The following is a 13,639-nucleotide window of genomic DNA, read 5'->3' as shown; positions in this document are numbered from 1 at the left end:
ACTATATCGCTGTATGAGTGCTTATTTTTTCCGCCATCACGATTTTCTATTATATGCCATTGTCCAGTGACCTCGTGACCATAATTGGAACTTCAGGGAAAGACACATATAAATCAGAAATAACTCGTCGTCGCATCAGCTCATCCATAAAAGCAGATGGCATTCTGTATATATTATCATCTTTGCCAACTACTGTTAGAACTCCTCCGCTGTAAGGAAATCTGCTTTTTTTTTTCTTCGGAATTATTGATTTGCACAGAACCGAGAAATCCTACGAATGAATATCGGAGAAAGTCTATAGAATAATGGACAACGAGAAAGCATATTTAATATTATTAACAAAAATTGTGAGACACTTACCGGTAATGGTAGTTGCGATGGCAGCAACGATGTGGATGTTATCCGTAAGTTTACGATCAATTTCAAAATATCTTTCAAAATGGTGTTCCATGATTTCTTGCTTACTTTTATCGACGTCAACTCCCCAAAGATTCAATACGTCAAAATTATTTAATTTTCTTTCATGTGAGATAAACTTCACGACGTGTCCAACTTTTACATTACCAAATGGAATTCTATTACCACCAATGTCGAAGAATATATCATCGCCTTCTTTGTAATAGTCAACCTGGAACACGACACCATTATCTAGACGTAAAGTCAGCCATTTCTGTTATATTTCTTTAAAGATAAAAAAGATATTTTAGTTTTTAGAGAAAAGATATTTTAGGTTTGAGAGAAAGGATATTCTAGAAAAAGAGGTTTTGAGAAACTAAAGAACCGTTGAGGGTATATATATACCTTTCGTGACTATAGACTTATTAATAAAGCGCAGTAACTCTGTGATGTAAGATTTTTCACGTCACTCCGGTCCCAAGTTGTCGTACTATTTCTACGTTATGAACTCGTTAAAAAGAAACTGACCTATCGCAGTTTGAAAGAAGTGTTATTATTGAGGTCCGGACAAGATACTTCGCAATTAAGGTATGAATGAATTATATTTTTTCGGTTAGATTTTCACGGTCAGTTATTTCTTTTTCTCGTTCAGAAAGAGTCTGTTCGAATAAACTTACCTGTTAAGAGTATCAGTTCCACCTGGGATCGTATGTTTTCAGTCGTTGACGATCCTTTTTCTTTGTATGCATATAATTGAATCAATTCAACAGTTTTTCATCAAAACTTCAAATTAAGATATAATACAACGTTTGTTTCTTTGTATTATTTAGTATGTCTATTTTATAAGAGTAGATAACGATTTTTCTTCTGGAATAATAGGATGACATCATCAAAAAAATTAAGAAATTGCGTTTAATCTTATTTGAAACATATTATAACATATAGTTCATTTGTATTGTACTGTATATAACGCACTTTAGGATGAATACTATTCGCTGTCCTATTGATAGTAGATATATTTCCGAGTTGTGAGACGTCGCCATATATCATTTTAATAGAATGTGGAAGCTAGTTAAGTTGAGCTGCATAGTATGAGTGAAAAGATAGTGATTACGAGTTCTGTATATAACCTATATATCAGAAAAAAAAAAATCTTAGAATTCATAGAATTCTACGTATTCCAAGAATCAGAATTCTTCATATTCGGTAATGTTCTAAAAAATGTGTTTAACAAATAGTTAGATTTTTTACGTTATCGATTAATTATGAGAATACAGAATGTTGGAAATTCGTAAAATTCGTGGAAAAAATATTTAACTATATATACAACAATGGTCACTTTAGAAAAAGACACGCTAACGAAGGTTTTCACTCATGGGCTACACGTGTTCATGAACGGTTAAAATTTTATAACAGAGGAAATGATCAACGTGTGTATCAATATAGAAAAATTAGAGATAGACGTGCGAGGACTTCTAACACCTTTGACATCAAATGGCGAAATCGAAACGTTTAACATTGAGATTGGAGAAATAAAAAAGTCCGATAGTACAGATATGGTGACTAAAGGATATCGCCAGTTATGGTTACGTTTAGCAGTCATTGGTTATGCTCAAAGTATTATTGATCCAAAAACTAAAGTGTAATTTGATAGGTAATTTATATACACCAAAAACTAGTAAGATCTTTAATTCTCAATATGATGATGGGTTTGACTTTATGAAGAAACAAAGATTACAACTATTTTTACCCATCCATTTTATTACGCTGTTGATGTGTAACTGTTATTTAAGCAATAAAAAATTATTATTTGATTCCATAAAGATCACTGAAGCTATTACACATGGCGATGTATTTGATCGATACTCTGTGAGCTGATATTTTTCTCAATCAGTGCCTTAACAGTTATATAATACCATCAATGAATGTACAATCCACTATTAATCTTTTAGAATTTCTCAAACTACCTCATCTTTCCATATAGTATTTATACGCAACATTTTTTAAGATCTTGGATCGGAAGATACTTAAGGTTAAATGGTATTAGTTCAGGCGTAAGCTGATCAAGTAAATTAGCTGTATGCGTTAGAAGAATTTTCAATCGGAAAAGTTAATACATGAATTTAACTGAGTAATCCACTGCTTACAGGCTAGTGGTGCATGTGGCTCAGCAAAATCCTTTCGAGCTTGCTCCGGAACAGATAGCAAATTTATGCGCATCATTTAACATTTAGATGATGAATTCGATAGAATTTAATTTTATTATTTCTCTTTATAATATTTCTATATATTTAGAAATAACAAACGTTTTGCGATAAAGAAAACAATGGCTGATGCTAGTCCAGCTCCTGTAGGAGCAATCCCACTCCAGTTACCGGAAGCCATAGCAAGGATTATATGCGACCCTATGATATGGAAAGTTACCAAAAGGTACATCATCATTGACCAGAGAAGAGTAAACTTATTTCTTTCTTTTCCTTCCAATATAAAAGCTCCATGTTTTTTTCTTATATTTAAGCATATCACGCACGTAATTACAAGTGCTAATAATGCCACTAAATATATTCCCCATATCCATTGAGTAACAGCTTTTTCTGTCTTCATCAATTTAATACTTAATGCTGTAATACCTATCCAACCAAGCAAAGACAGCGGAAGCGTTATGTAAATACCACAATCTCTATAAGCGGGATCTCTTGAATTCGTTTGAATACAACAACAGTTACAAGTTTCAGACTCCGTCCTAATCCTGGTGCTGTAACCATTACTTTCATATGTATTTTTATATTCTACTACACTTATAATACCATCATTCAACATTTTGAAGCTCTATGGAGTTAATTGTCCAAGCGCAATAAGTGTCACCATCCATTCTCCTCGACAACGGACACACGTATAGATAGCTGGTACTATCGTCATAATGGATAACAATATTCCAAAACACATATTTTGTGATTTATATTGTTTATTCCACATCCATGGTGAGAACAATGGATAATTGAAATATGCTAAAGAAATGCACAAATAAGACAGAACCCAGCATATTATCCCAAAGATTCCATACGGCAACCCATAGCAGGAGGCTTGATGTGCTAGTTCGTCAGAGAAATCTAATAAAGGGGTTTCAATATTGTTTCTGAAAATTTAAATATCACAGCTTTAATTGACCAAGCTTACCAGGAATGCTCATTGTTCATAATCAACGAGTAACGAGAAGGAAATATTATAAAGGTTGATTATGATTATATTTATATTGGTTAAGGTTACATTCATGTATTTTGGTTAATGGTTACCCTCTTATGTGATACGTTGTTTTTGCATATATTTTAATACTTTTTTTAGACAAACCCAACTTGGTCATCCGACGGATAATCACATTTTAACAATTACAATAAAAGGTACGGTATTCTTTTTTTTTTTGAGATACATATTTCTATGCATAATTTAATAATTTTAAATCTTCCTTTTAAAGGTGAAAAAAAAAGAGAAATTAGAAACGGATTAAAATATCATCCGACGGATGAAAAATTCAATCCGATCAAGGCTACACTTATTTTTTTACGTCCAATTAATAAAATAATGTATAGTAGAATCACCCCATAATAATTTAAGAAATCTTCCAAAAATTAATGAAAAGAGATTGGTCATCCGTCGGATGACGGACCTTAACTCTAACGCAATTTATTTATATGTTGTATAATGTGTTTATGTACGCCGACCTGCAGAATCTATTTTTGCTAATTATTGTACTAGGCCAGGACGGAATTATTATCTTTTTTGTAGTCACGTGTTAGGAATTACGACAGTAATGTTGTGTAATAAATCATTTTATTTACGGTTCTAAAACAAAATTGTTTATGGTACAACGAAATTTTATCAATGGCTACGAAAAGTCTCATTATTTGTGCAATAAAAAAAAAATGTTACGAAACATACAATAAATCACAACTTTGTAAGAAAGTTGTCACAATGTTACAATATGAAATAAACTAGACAATGTTAAAAGTACCATAATCTCATTTTCGTACTCCGTTGACAACAAATAAAGTATTCAACAATTATGAATAAACTCGTAACAATAATAAACATATTGGTTTACAAACAAGTCTCTAGTGTTGATAATCGGTTTGTTTAATACAAAAAATAATTTGCGCAACAAACATCTGATTGATAATCAACTGTTCCGGCTCAATTATCACTGTTCGATCGAGCTTAATTGTGGATCCAATCGAAAATCTCACAGAATTAAATTCTCATTGGAAGAATTACCTACTGTTGAACACGTGAAACGACGTCGTCCTGACTTATATGATGGATAGAATTGTTCTTCATGCAAAAATGGTCCTGAAACTTTCAATCATATTTGGGTTTGACCTCAACACCAAGCTATTATTGTATTATTGCTACCGTAATTTTCAATCAAAAAAAAGAGATTCAATATTTTGGTGATTTACCTAATTTCTCGTCACGTAATCTTGGTCATCCCACATTATGGATCTGCGATAATCAATTAATTTTTATTGAATTTATTAAAGGAATAGTACCCTTTCATTCTTTAATCATATTAAAAAATAATACAAACTTTGTCCGTTTTTATTAACAACATTTATATGGATATCGACAAAGAAATTTGCGAACGCATGATGGTGGATGAATTACATGCAGAAATTAACAAAAAATCGAAACGACAAAAATATACTTCTACTTCTTGATTACCTACTAATCCTATTTCGAATTTGGAGGGATTAGTTACAAATTATTCTTCAAATTTTCAGTTCGTGATTAACTCTGTCATAGTGTTCCTTTTGAGACCAATTCTGTGGTTTAATACATTCAGTTGGCAGTAGTATGGGTAAATTCCTCATGACAAGGTTGGGTTTGTCTGTCTGGGTAGTTTACTATGGTAGATAGGGGAGACAGTAGTTCTTTTTCTTTTGTATTTGTTTGTATCAATGGTTTTGTACTGTTTACTTTTATACTTTAATAAATTGACTTACAATCTTAGCGCAAAAAAAAAAAAATGTGTGAGCAAATTATCTGTTATTATTGTGGTGAATCAGTAAATCATGAGACCAGAGAAAATAATTCACATTGGCATGAACTAATGTGTTCGTTTACTTCGAATTTCATTCGCAAGGTTGAAACAATCGAAAAAATCCAAAAATACTACTTCCTTGGATTTACAGACCAGGTGGATTATTAATGAACAACATTGGAATTATTGAAAAGCATTTACATTAATAGGTATTAACGGGATGAAAATATTTAACGATCAAATAAATACAATGTTCTGTTAAAGTCCCGTGAAAAGACTATGAACTGAGGTCACCCGGAGGGCACAAACTCCTCACGTAATATTGGTATTTTTTATATAGGCATTCGAATATAAAAAAAATCATGTGCGCGTGATAAATTGACACACCGATCATTTTTTGTAAAGATTATTTTGTCAAATAACCGGATAACTAATAAAAACGAAAGTGGATATAGCTAAATGAGTAGTGGACGTTGCTGAACTTAGTATATATGAATAGTTTAAGAATGAATAAAAGCGTGGTTGATCGGCAAGACGCTCAGGGAAGAGCTATTCCGCACAGCAAAGCATCATATATGTATTAATCCTCTAAAGAATATATTTCTTAGTTGATCTTCGCTGTATTTGACGACCTCATTACATCTCCTTAGCAACGAATAGTAATCTGCCACCGATTCATTGCTCTGCTCCAACAGATATTATATTCTGTATATTGAATTGATTGTCTTGCTCATGGTTTGCGCTACGAATTATTTAAGTGAAATAAAAAATATTTAATTGATAGTTTCACACGTTAGGAGACTGTGAACAACATTGCAATTTGTTTATGTTAATAGGAATTAACAGATGAAAAATTAAGCAGTGATCAACGAGCACATTAAACGTAACACAAAATTTTTTTATTTCGTTATCGCAACACATATAAAACGATAAAACACACAAATGAGTAGTGGACGTTTAAAGGGAGTAATAAAGTATGAAGAGAAATTCAGGCATAGCCTGGGCTCCGCCTATACTACTGCCGGTCTCGCTAAGCGAGAATAGCAGTTCTTCCCATTACTCATTATTGCGAACCCATATACTAATCTTGTCTAATGTATGTTTTTTTTCTGAGAATTATTCTTATGATAAAAATTTTTCCCAGTTTGCTCATAAATCTTCCCTATACCGCACTTATTACAATTGCTATCCTATTGCATACTTAAAATTGAGCGAATTCTTTTTAAAATGATCATACATCATTTTGTCGTGTTTATATATCTTTTTACATAGAACAAGCTAACTGAGTTTAAAAAGATGATATCAAATGTACAGTACGTTGAAGAGAAGACTCAGAAACAATAGATTATTAATAAACTATTCGGTGATTGTTGAGATGACCTCGTAACTTTTGTGGTGTTGCGAATGTTTGTCCACAGCGTTCACATGTCCTGTTTCCTTTTGCCATTGTTTCCTGTCTTTAGCATAGTCTCGTGTATAAATTACCTTATATAATTTTTTCTTTAGATTAATTATATGCCTCATATAAGTAAACATCGTTATAGATGCTTGGAGGATATTCCTGCCCATATATTTTCATTTCTGGTAAGGTATGCGGCAAACCATGTATTCGTTTTGAAGGTTACCACATCCATTTTAATAAGAAGAAACGTTATCCTTGCACTGATTGTTGCAAACTTACTGCTTCTGTTTCTAGCCGTTGTCAGAAACATATTAGAGGCTATTATGTCGCTCAATATTATTCAGAGGTTACGCAATAAAGCAAGATTAGCAGGAACTGACTATTGATTGAATAGTTTATACTATGTTTTTAACTAATTTATACTATACATTGATCTAGTGATTGGAATCGAAAATCGAATCTTTTCAAGATTTTTCTTATAGACGACCAACCTGACTTTGAATCAGTTTCTAATTTCAGCAAAAATAATCAGCACTTGGCCGGCATGAAAAATTACTTTGGAGTCAGGTTAACTTACATGTAAAAAATTGCTGAGAATCGATTCTCGAGAATCGATTTTACTATGTTTTGTCGATTTTCGATTAATCGATTCCAATCCCTACATTGATCGCCTCTTTGAGAGTATGTGGCAACCGGGTATTTTTAGTTAGGCATTTGGTTAGACAGTAGAACGTATCACACATTCTACTGAGAATGGAGTTTCATAAAGTTCAGTTGAAGACTGCTCGAAGAGCACAATTTCCCAGTAGAAGGGGGAGGTATTTTGGTTTGGATTTTGGTTATATTTATGGTTACTTCGTGTGCTCTGCTCACGTTTTATTATCCTGAAAATATCACATTCTTAGAGAATAGCATTTCAATCAAAAAAATCGAGCATCATGTATATTTTTTGGTTAATATTTTTCGGTTAGGTTTTGCGGTTAGGCTTATTGGTTACTTTGTGACCTCTGTTCACGATTTATTAACTCGAAAATAATACTTTCTTAGGGAACAGATTTATATCATAAAAATCTCGCTTTGTGTATAGGGATGGCAACGGTCGGTCATGACCGGTCAAGAACCTTTGACCGACCGACCGACCGTTTGACCGACCGTTTGACCGATCATTTTTTTTATATTTTCGCAGCGTTTTTATTAAGGTAATTGAAAAAACGTTGCGAAAACGTTTTATTTTAATTAAATTATTAATAAAAACGTTTTTGCAACGTTTTTTGTTAAAATAATTAAAAACGTTTGTGAAAAACGTTTTTTTTTAATTAAATTATTAATAAAAAACGTTTTCGCGACGTTTTTTATTAAAAAAATTTGGTCGGTCAAACGGTCGGTCAAACGGTCAGTCAAACGGTCGGTCAGAAGTCTTGATCGACCGATATCGGTCACGGTCATGACCGGTCATAATCCGTGACCGTTGCCATCCCTATTTGTGTATAAGTTTTTTTGGTTAGATTATTGGCCCGAACATAACACATTCTTATTTATTAGAGAACAGTAATTCAATCATAAAAAAATCATGCATCATGTATAATCTTCGGTTTAGGATTTGGGTTATGGATTTCGTTAGATCTTGGTTAGAATCGGTTAGAGGACATTGAAAGATCTAACACAAGGACTAATGTGGATAACATGTAACGTGAACAATATAGTAGACTAATATGCGCAATATGAAGGACCCATACGGAGGACTAACATACCGAAGTTATATAGAAAAAATTTTATCCCTCATGTTAAATTGGGGAGATAAAAATAATCGGACCCCGAAATTAAAATATCGGACCTCCAATGTTGAAGTTGGGGTAAAAGAAAAGATTACTCACCATATTAAATTGGGGTGAAAAAAAAAATGGTCCCCCAAAGTTAAAGAAGTGACTGAAGAATTCAAAGAATTTCTTTCTTTTATTTCATTTTTAAATGTAAAGAAGTAAGTATTAATCTCTATAAATCTTGTAAATATTTTGTATTTGTTTAATTTATATTGGTATAGAAAATTAACAAATGAAACTCTAAATTGGGATGAAATGTATCAAAAAGAGATAACATTTATTAACTTTGTTATATTGAGCATAAAAAAGACCTTTGCCACTTTTGTTAAGCTTTCCTTTTCTCTTAGATTAGATTTTTATTGGGCTTTTATTTTTGTTTAAAGTTGGAGTAGACTAATGACTATATTTACAGTACTTTGCATGAGCTATGGACTTATGTACTACACAAGTTCTGCAAATCCATAATAGAGCTATTTTTTCTTCTCTTCTATCAAGCCATCTCTATAATCTTAGAGATGTGATTTATTTTTTCTTTATTGGAATTTCATCAGGTTAAATTAATTATTTGGCTAATTTGACCAGGTGCCTACCCTATAAAAACGAAATGTATTAAATTTGTTGTTCATATGTAATAAATGTCTAAACAAGCACCATTTTGTCCGATTTATGTCTTATTACAAAAAAACGAAAATTAAACAAAATGGTGCTTTTTTAGACATTTATTACACATGAACAACAAATTTAACACATTTCGTTTTTATAGGGCTAGTAATTATTAATCATTAGTTTCAGCTTGCATATAGCTTTGTATCCTTCATTAAATACAAAATCTATCAGTAGCAATTTTCTGCTGACATCAGTATATTTGAATTTTATGTAAGATGCAACTCTTACCCATTAAATAACAAATATTCTTATATAAATAAATTAGCAATTCATGACTAGATGACTAAATGCTTTTGAAGATACTACTCATCACACTTAAAGTAAATCTTAATTCTTATTACTAACAAGTCATTTGTTTTAAACCCTCATTAGCTGAACTAATTATCTTTTTTTTTATACTCTGTCAGAAAATTACAATCCATTTTGATTTAATTCCATACAATAAATTTGAACACTGAATGATAATTGGATCTGCAAGTTATTTTATAAGTACTATAATATTCTATTTTCATCAATCAAATATTAAAAAGACCACATAAATGATCTTCAATAATGGATTTGAAATCAATCTGCGCCTAAGTCACATGTTTGTGACACATTAATTTTTTATTGAGGCTGCGCAGATTGAGATCATAGATCCGAGATTCTGCAATAAATATTCATTTATTAATTTATTAACTAGCTTTTTTTTCAATTTTGTGGAACACATCACATCAGATTCTACAAAGTTTTTAATTTATTTTTGTGTTATATATGTTATACAAAGACTTGTTTACACTTTGTAAGCAACAATAATAATTTCATTTATATAATTATATTTCAAAATTCTATTCACAGTGTATTTATTAAAATCAAAAAAAGGAAATCACTAAAGGCTTGTTAACCAAGTTTGTATTCATAATAAGATATTATAAATTACGGGGTTTTGAGGGGACCCATTAGAAATTATTTTACTATTTTTGTAATAAACATGGTAAGATGAAGGAATAAAAAATAACCGAGTTTTGACAATAGTAACATTTATAGTTCATGCCTTTAAAGTAGAAGAAAAAAATAAACAAGAAGCTTATAGAAGTCTAGAAAGTACAAACTAATCTATAAAGAAAATATCTCATATTAAAATTTAAATAAACTTAGAAAATTTTAAAAACATATTTTGGTAATAATTAATAATAAATGAGGATAAATACAATATAATTAAATGAAAGCATGCGCGAAATTAGCATTAAAGAAATATATCTAAAATAATTTTTAAGTAAATTGGCTTCCATTAAAAAATTGATCCAATTGTGGATTATTTGTAATAATTTGTTGTGGAAGACGCATCAGTGTTTCTTCAATGCTGATAAGAGAATACCTTCTATATATTCTATTTCTTCGTCTTCTTCTGAGTAGTTGATCGTATCCTCTTTTTCTTAGAGGTTTTTCGAGTATTTCACTATTATCAGTGATATTAATAGGACTGCTGTTTTGACTTGATGAAGCCATTTGTGTAAATATTTTTAAAAATGAAAGTGAGAAATCTATTATACTTATGATACGAAATTTCCTTTTTTTAACCACGTTTATACGTTCTTATATATTTAAAAGAGAATGAAAATTTGTTGTAGTATTATTGCGGCGGACACACCCGCTGTATCATAACACCAACCTTAACTATTACATCCAATCTTTTTTAACAGGATGCCTACGGTGTGAACCGTAATGCATACATCGTAAGACTTAATTCCTATTATAGTGTTAAACATTGTCGATATTTGATACTAATTCAAATGAAGTATAAATCTCTAAGATGAATTCGAGATTATTAGTATCAATGAAGATGCATATAATAAATTTAAAGAATTATAAAAATTTTTCCACTTTCACAAACAGCTTAGTGCAAATTACCTATGATTCTGTTAAAAATGACGAAATAAAAAGGCATTTATATTGGTGCTGATTAATAAACCATGTGTAAAGCCCCTTAATAATCTTAAGTCAGACATAACTAATGAATGATGTAATTTGTTATGATAACATTTGGTCCTATGATATAATATAACTAAAAAAGTTTTAATATAAACCGTTTATGTGATCTTAATTATTTTTTCAATATAAAACACATATTTTCGAAAAGAGTTATCCATATTAAGTGTTATCCGCATGAGCTATCCAAATGAAGTGTTATCCGCGTGAGCTATCCAATTTAAGTGTTATCCAAAAGTAATTTAATCTTAAAAAGATTCACTGAGCATTATCAATGAATTCAATAGATTATTTATAATGTGCAATGTTAATAGTTCTTTATTGAGAAAGGCCTGCGTCATTTATAAAATGACAAATCTTGTAATGCTATTGTAACGTGAAAGTATTTATCGATTCAAACCTTAAATTTATCGCACAAATATAATTAATAGGTTGTAGTTTACATAATTTGATATGATATGGTTGTCGATCATAATAAATTTCGGATTTTTTTTTTCCTCAAGGAAATATTTCAAAAAAAAAACAATAATATTTAATAGATGAAATAACAAATCTTAGAAATGGGTTCTTATTTATTTATAATTAATCCGTTATCATTAATTTTTATTATCTTTCTTTTGATCCTACATGAATTAAAATCTTCATTAGATCTACATTCCAAATTAATTATTCAAATTTCCATAAAGAGTTAGTGTAAATCGGGCATTCCCACTTGCCCAGTTTTGATGAAAATTTCTTTAAGGACTTTATGGGTAAATTTTATACATATGGTAATCTCTATGTACTAAAAAAAATAAGTTTTTTATACTCAAATGAAAGTGGGAGGTATTCTTTTGAATGTATGTAACATAAATTGCATACATTGAGATTTTCTAAAATCTGATAATTATTAAAAATGTATTGATCCGATTCGTGGCGATCATTTCATTAACCGCTTTGTGGACATATTTTTCCACGAATTTATGTTTGATTGCCTTGATTATTTAATTGCTTAATAAAGAAAAATAGAGAAGAAAAAAGGCTTTTTTCTTATCGCAGATCCAAGTCCCACATTAAAATGTGTGATAATTCTCCGGCAATTTTCTATGATAATTTAACCTTCCCTTTAGATATTAGCTACAATATGAGATTATTTGTTTCTTTATGCTAACAAAATAAGTTAACCCACAAAATTCATGTGTTTCAAATATGAATGGCTTTTCTATGTATAATGGAATCTCTGCATTCTTGTGCCACTGTTTCTTTACTATATATTGTGTCAATAAAAAAAGTTAGTATCTCGTTTATCGTTTTTTCTTATTTACCTTTTTGAACAGTTAAAATGGCTTCCAAGTTTCTTTTTTCCAATTTTTCTTCATTTTTTTTCCATTTTGTCTGCTTGCGATTATAATGCCATGCATATACCCTAAAAGCTGAGACAAAACCAATACTGTGGTGACAATTATTTGGTAGGTGGCTCATGCCTCTGCAATCTGCATGCTGTTACGATTTCATTTACATTTTTTTGACTTCTTTCAGGATGTAACAGAAGAGATATTGTTTTTGAATGTGGTCCTTCTTGTAATACCTCGAATTTTGTCCTTGAGGCTCTTTGTAAACAATGTGGTGACTTTATCACCTCAAATCCACAACCCTACTATAAAAGGTATAATTAGTTAATTTACTTAATATTTATTAAACCCAATGTCGTCAGATTTTCTTGTATATTAAAGATTCATATACAGTAAATTAAATCATTTTTGACACATATTACTTTGTCTCCGGAATATGAAATGAGAAAGCGGGATAAATTGAAGTAACTTTATAGCACTCTTATCATGTAAAATATTATATTTTATTATGTCTCTCACATATTTACGAGATAGTATATTTGCATGGGTTATCATTATGGGTATGCTAATAACTTTTTTTTATTTTCGTCCTTAGTATCCTAATAATTACAACAGTACCATGAACATGATCTACCATTCGTAATGCATGCGCACCATGATTTACATTCCACTCGCATTATTTGAGCGTTATATCAGGTCGCATTTTAATCATAATTAATCGAGTTTACCAAGGCAATGACAGTCAGTATCATACTCAAGAAGAACTATAAAGGTTAAATTTCATTTGTTAAATTTTTACTTTTTTTCATTAAATGACGTATTTATTAAGTATTATAAATTTTAAAAATCTGTTATTAATGGGTTAGAACTTGATGTATTTGCCTTTTACAACATAATTAGTAATTATATTAATTATATATGCAAATGAATTTCGCTAATTTTTTCCATATTTAACTAGTGATCAGTGAGATACATATCTTTGCATCTTTGTATTTTACATATAGGTCTGAAATTTATAGTA

General features: G+C 30.5%; 3 protein-coding genes across 3 annotated transcripts; 1 reads left to right on the top strand and 2 right to left on the bottom strand.

Annotated features, from left to right (window-relative positions):
* Window positions 1-1,817: 1,817 nt before the first annotated feature.
* On the top strand, window positions 1,818-2,042 carry OCT59_003220 (uncharacterized protein; the record flags this gene model as incomplete). Its single annotated transcript, XM_066145471.1, has 1 exon — window positions 1,818-2,042. One exon carries the CDS (start codon window positions 1,818-1,820, stop codon window positions 2,040-2,042), a length of 225 nt encoding a protein of 74 aa, XP_065996194.1.
* Window positions 2,043-2,679: 637 nt separating this feature from the next.
* Window positions 2,680-3,216, bottom strand: OCT59_003219 (uncharacterized protein; the record flags this gene model as incomplete). Its single annotated transcript, XM_025319139.2, has 1 exon — window positions 2,680-3,216. The coding sequence occupies one exon, from the start codon at window positions 3,214-3,216 to the stop codon at window positions 2,680-2,682; it is 537 nt and encodes a 178-aa protein (XP_025174480.1).
* A 7,354-nt stretch (window positions 3,217-10,570) lies between these two features.
* On the bottom strand, window positions 10,571-10,807 carry OCT59_003218 (uncharacterized protein; the record flags this gene model as incomplete). Its single annotated transcript, XM_066145470.1, has 1 exon — window positions 10,571-10,807. One exon carries the CDS (start codon window positions 10,805-10,807, stop codon window positions 10,571-10,573), a length of 237 nt encoding a protein of 78 aa, XP_065996193.1.
* Window positions 10,808-13,639: the final 2,832 nt, after the last annotated feature.

Source organism: Rhizophagus irregularis, chromosome 11 (assembly GCF_026210795.1).
Source record: "Rhizophagus irregularis chromosome 11, complete sequence".
Taxonomy (NCBI): domain Eukaryota; kingdom Fungi; phylum Glomeromycota; class Glomeromycetes; order Glomerales; family Glomeraceae; genus Rhizophagus; species Rhizophagus irregularis.
The sequence above is the reverse complement of the archived record's forward strand: the minus strand, read 5'-3'. Positions and strand labels throughout refer to the sequence as shown.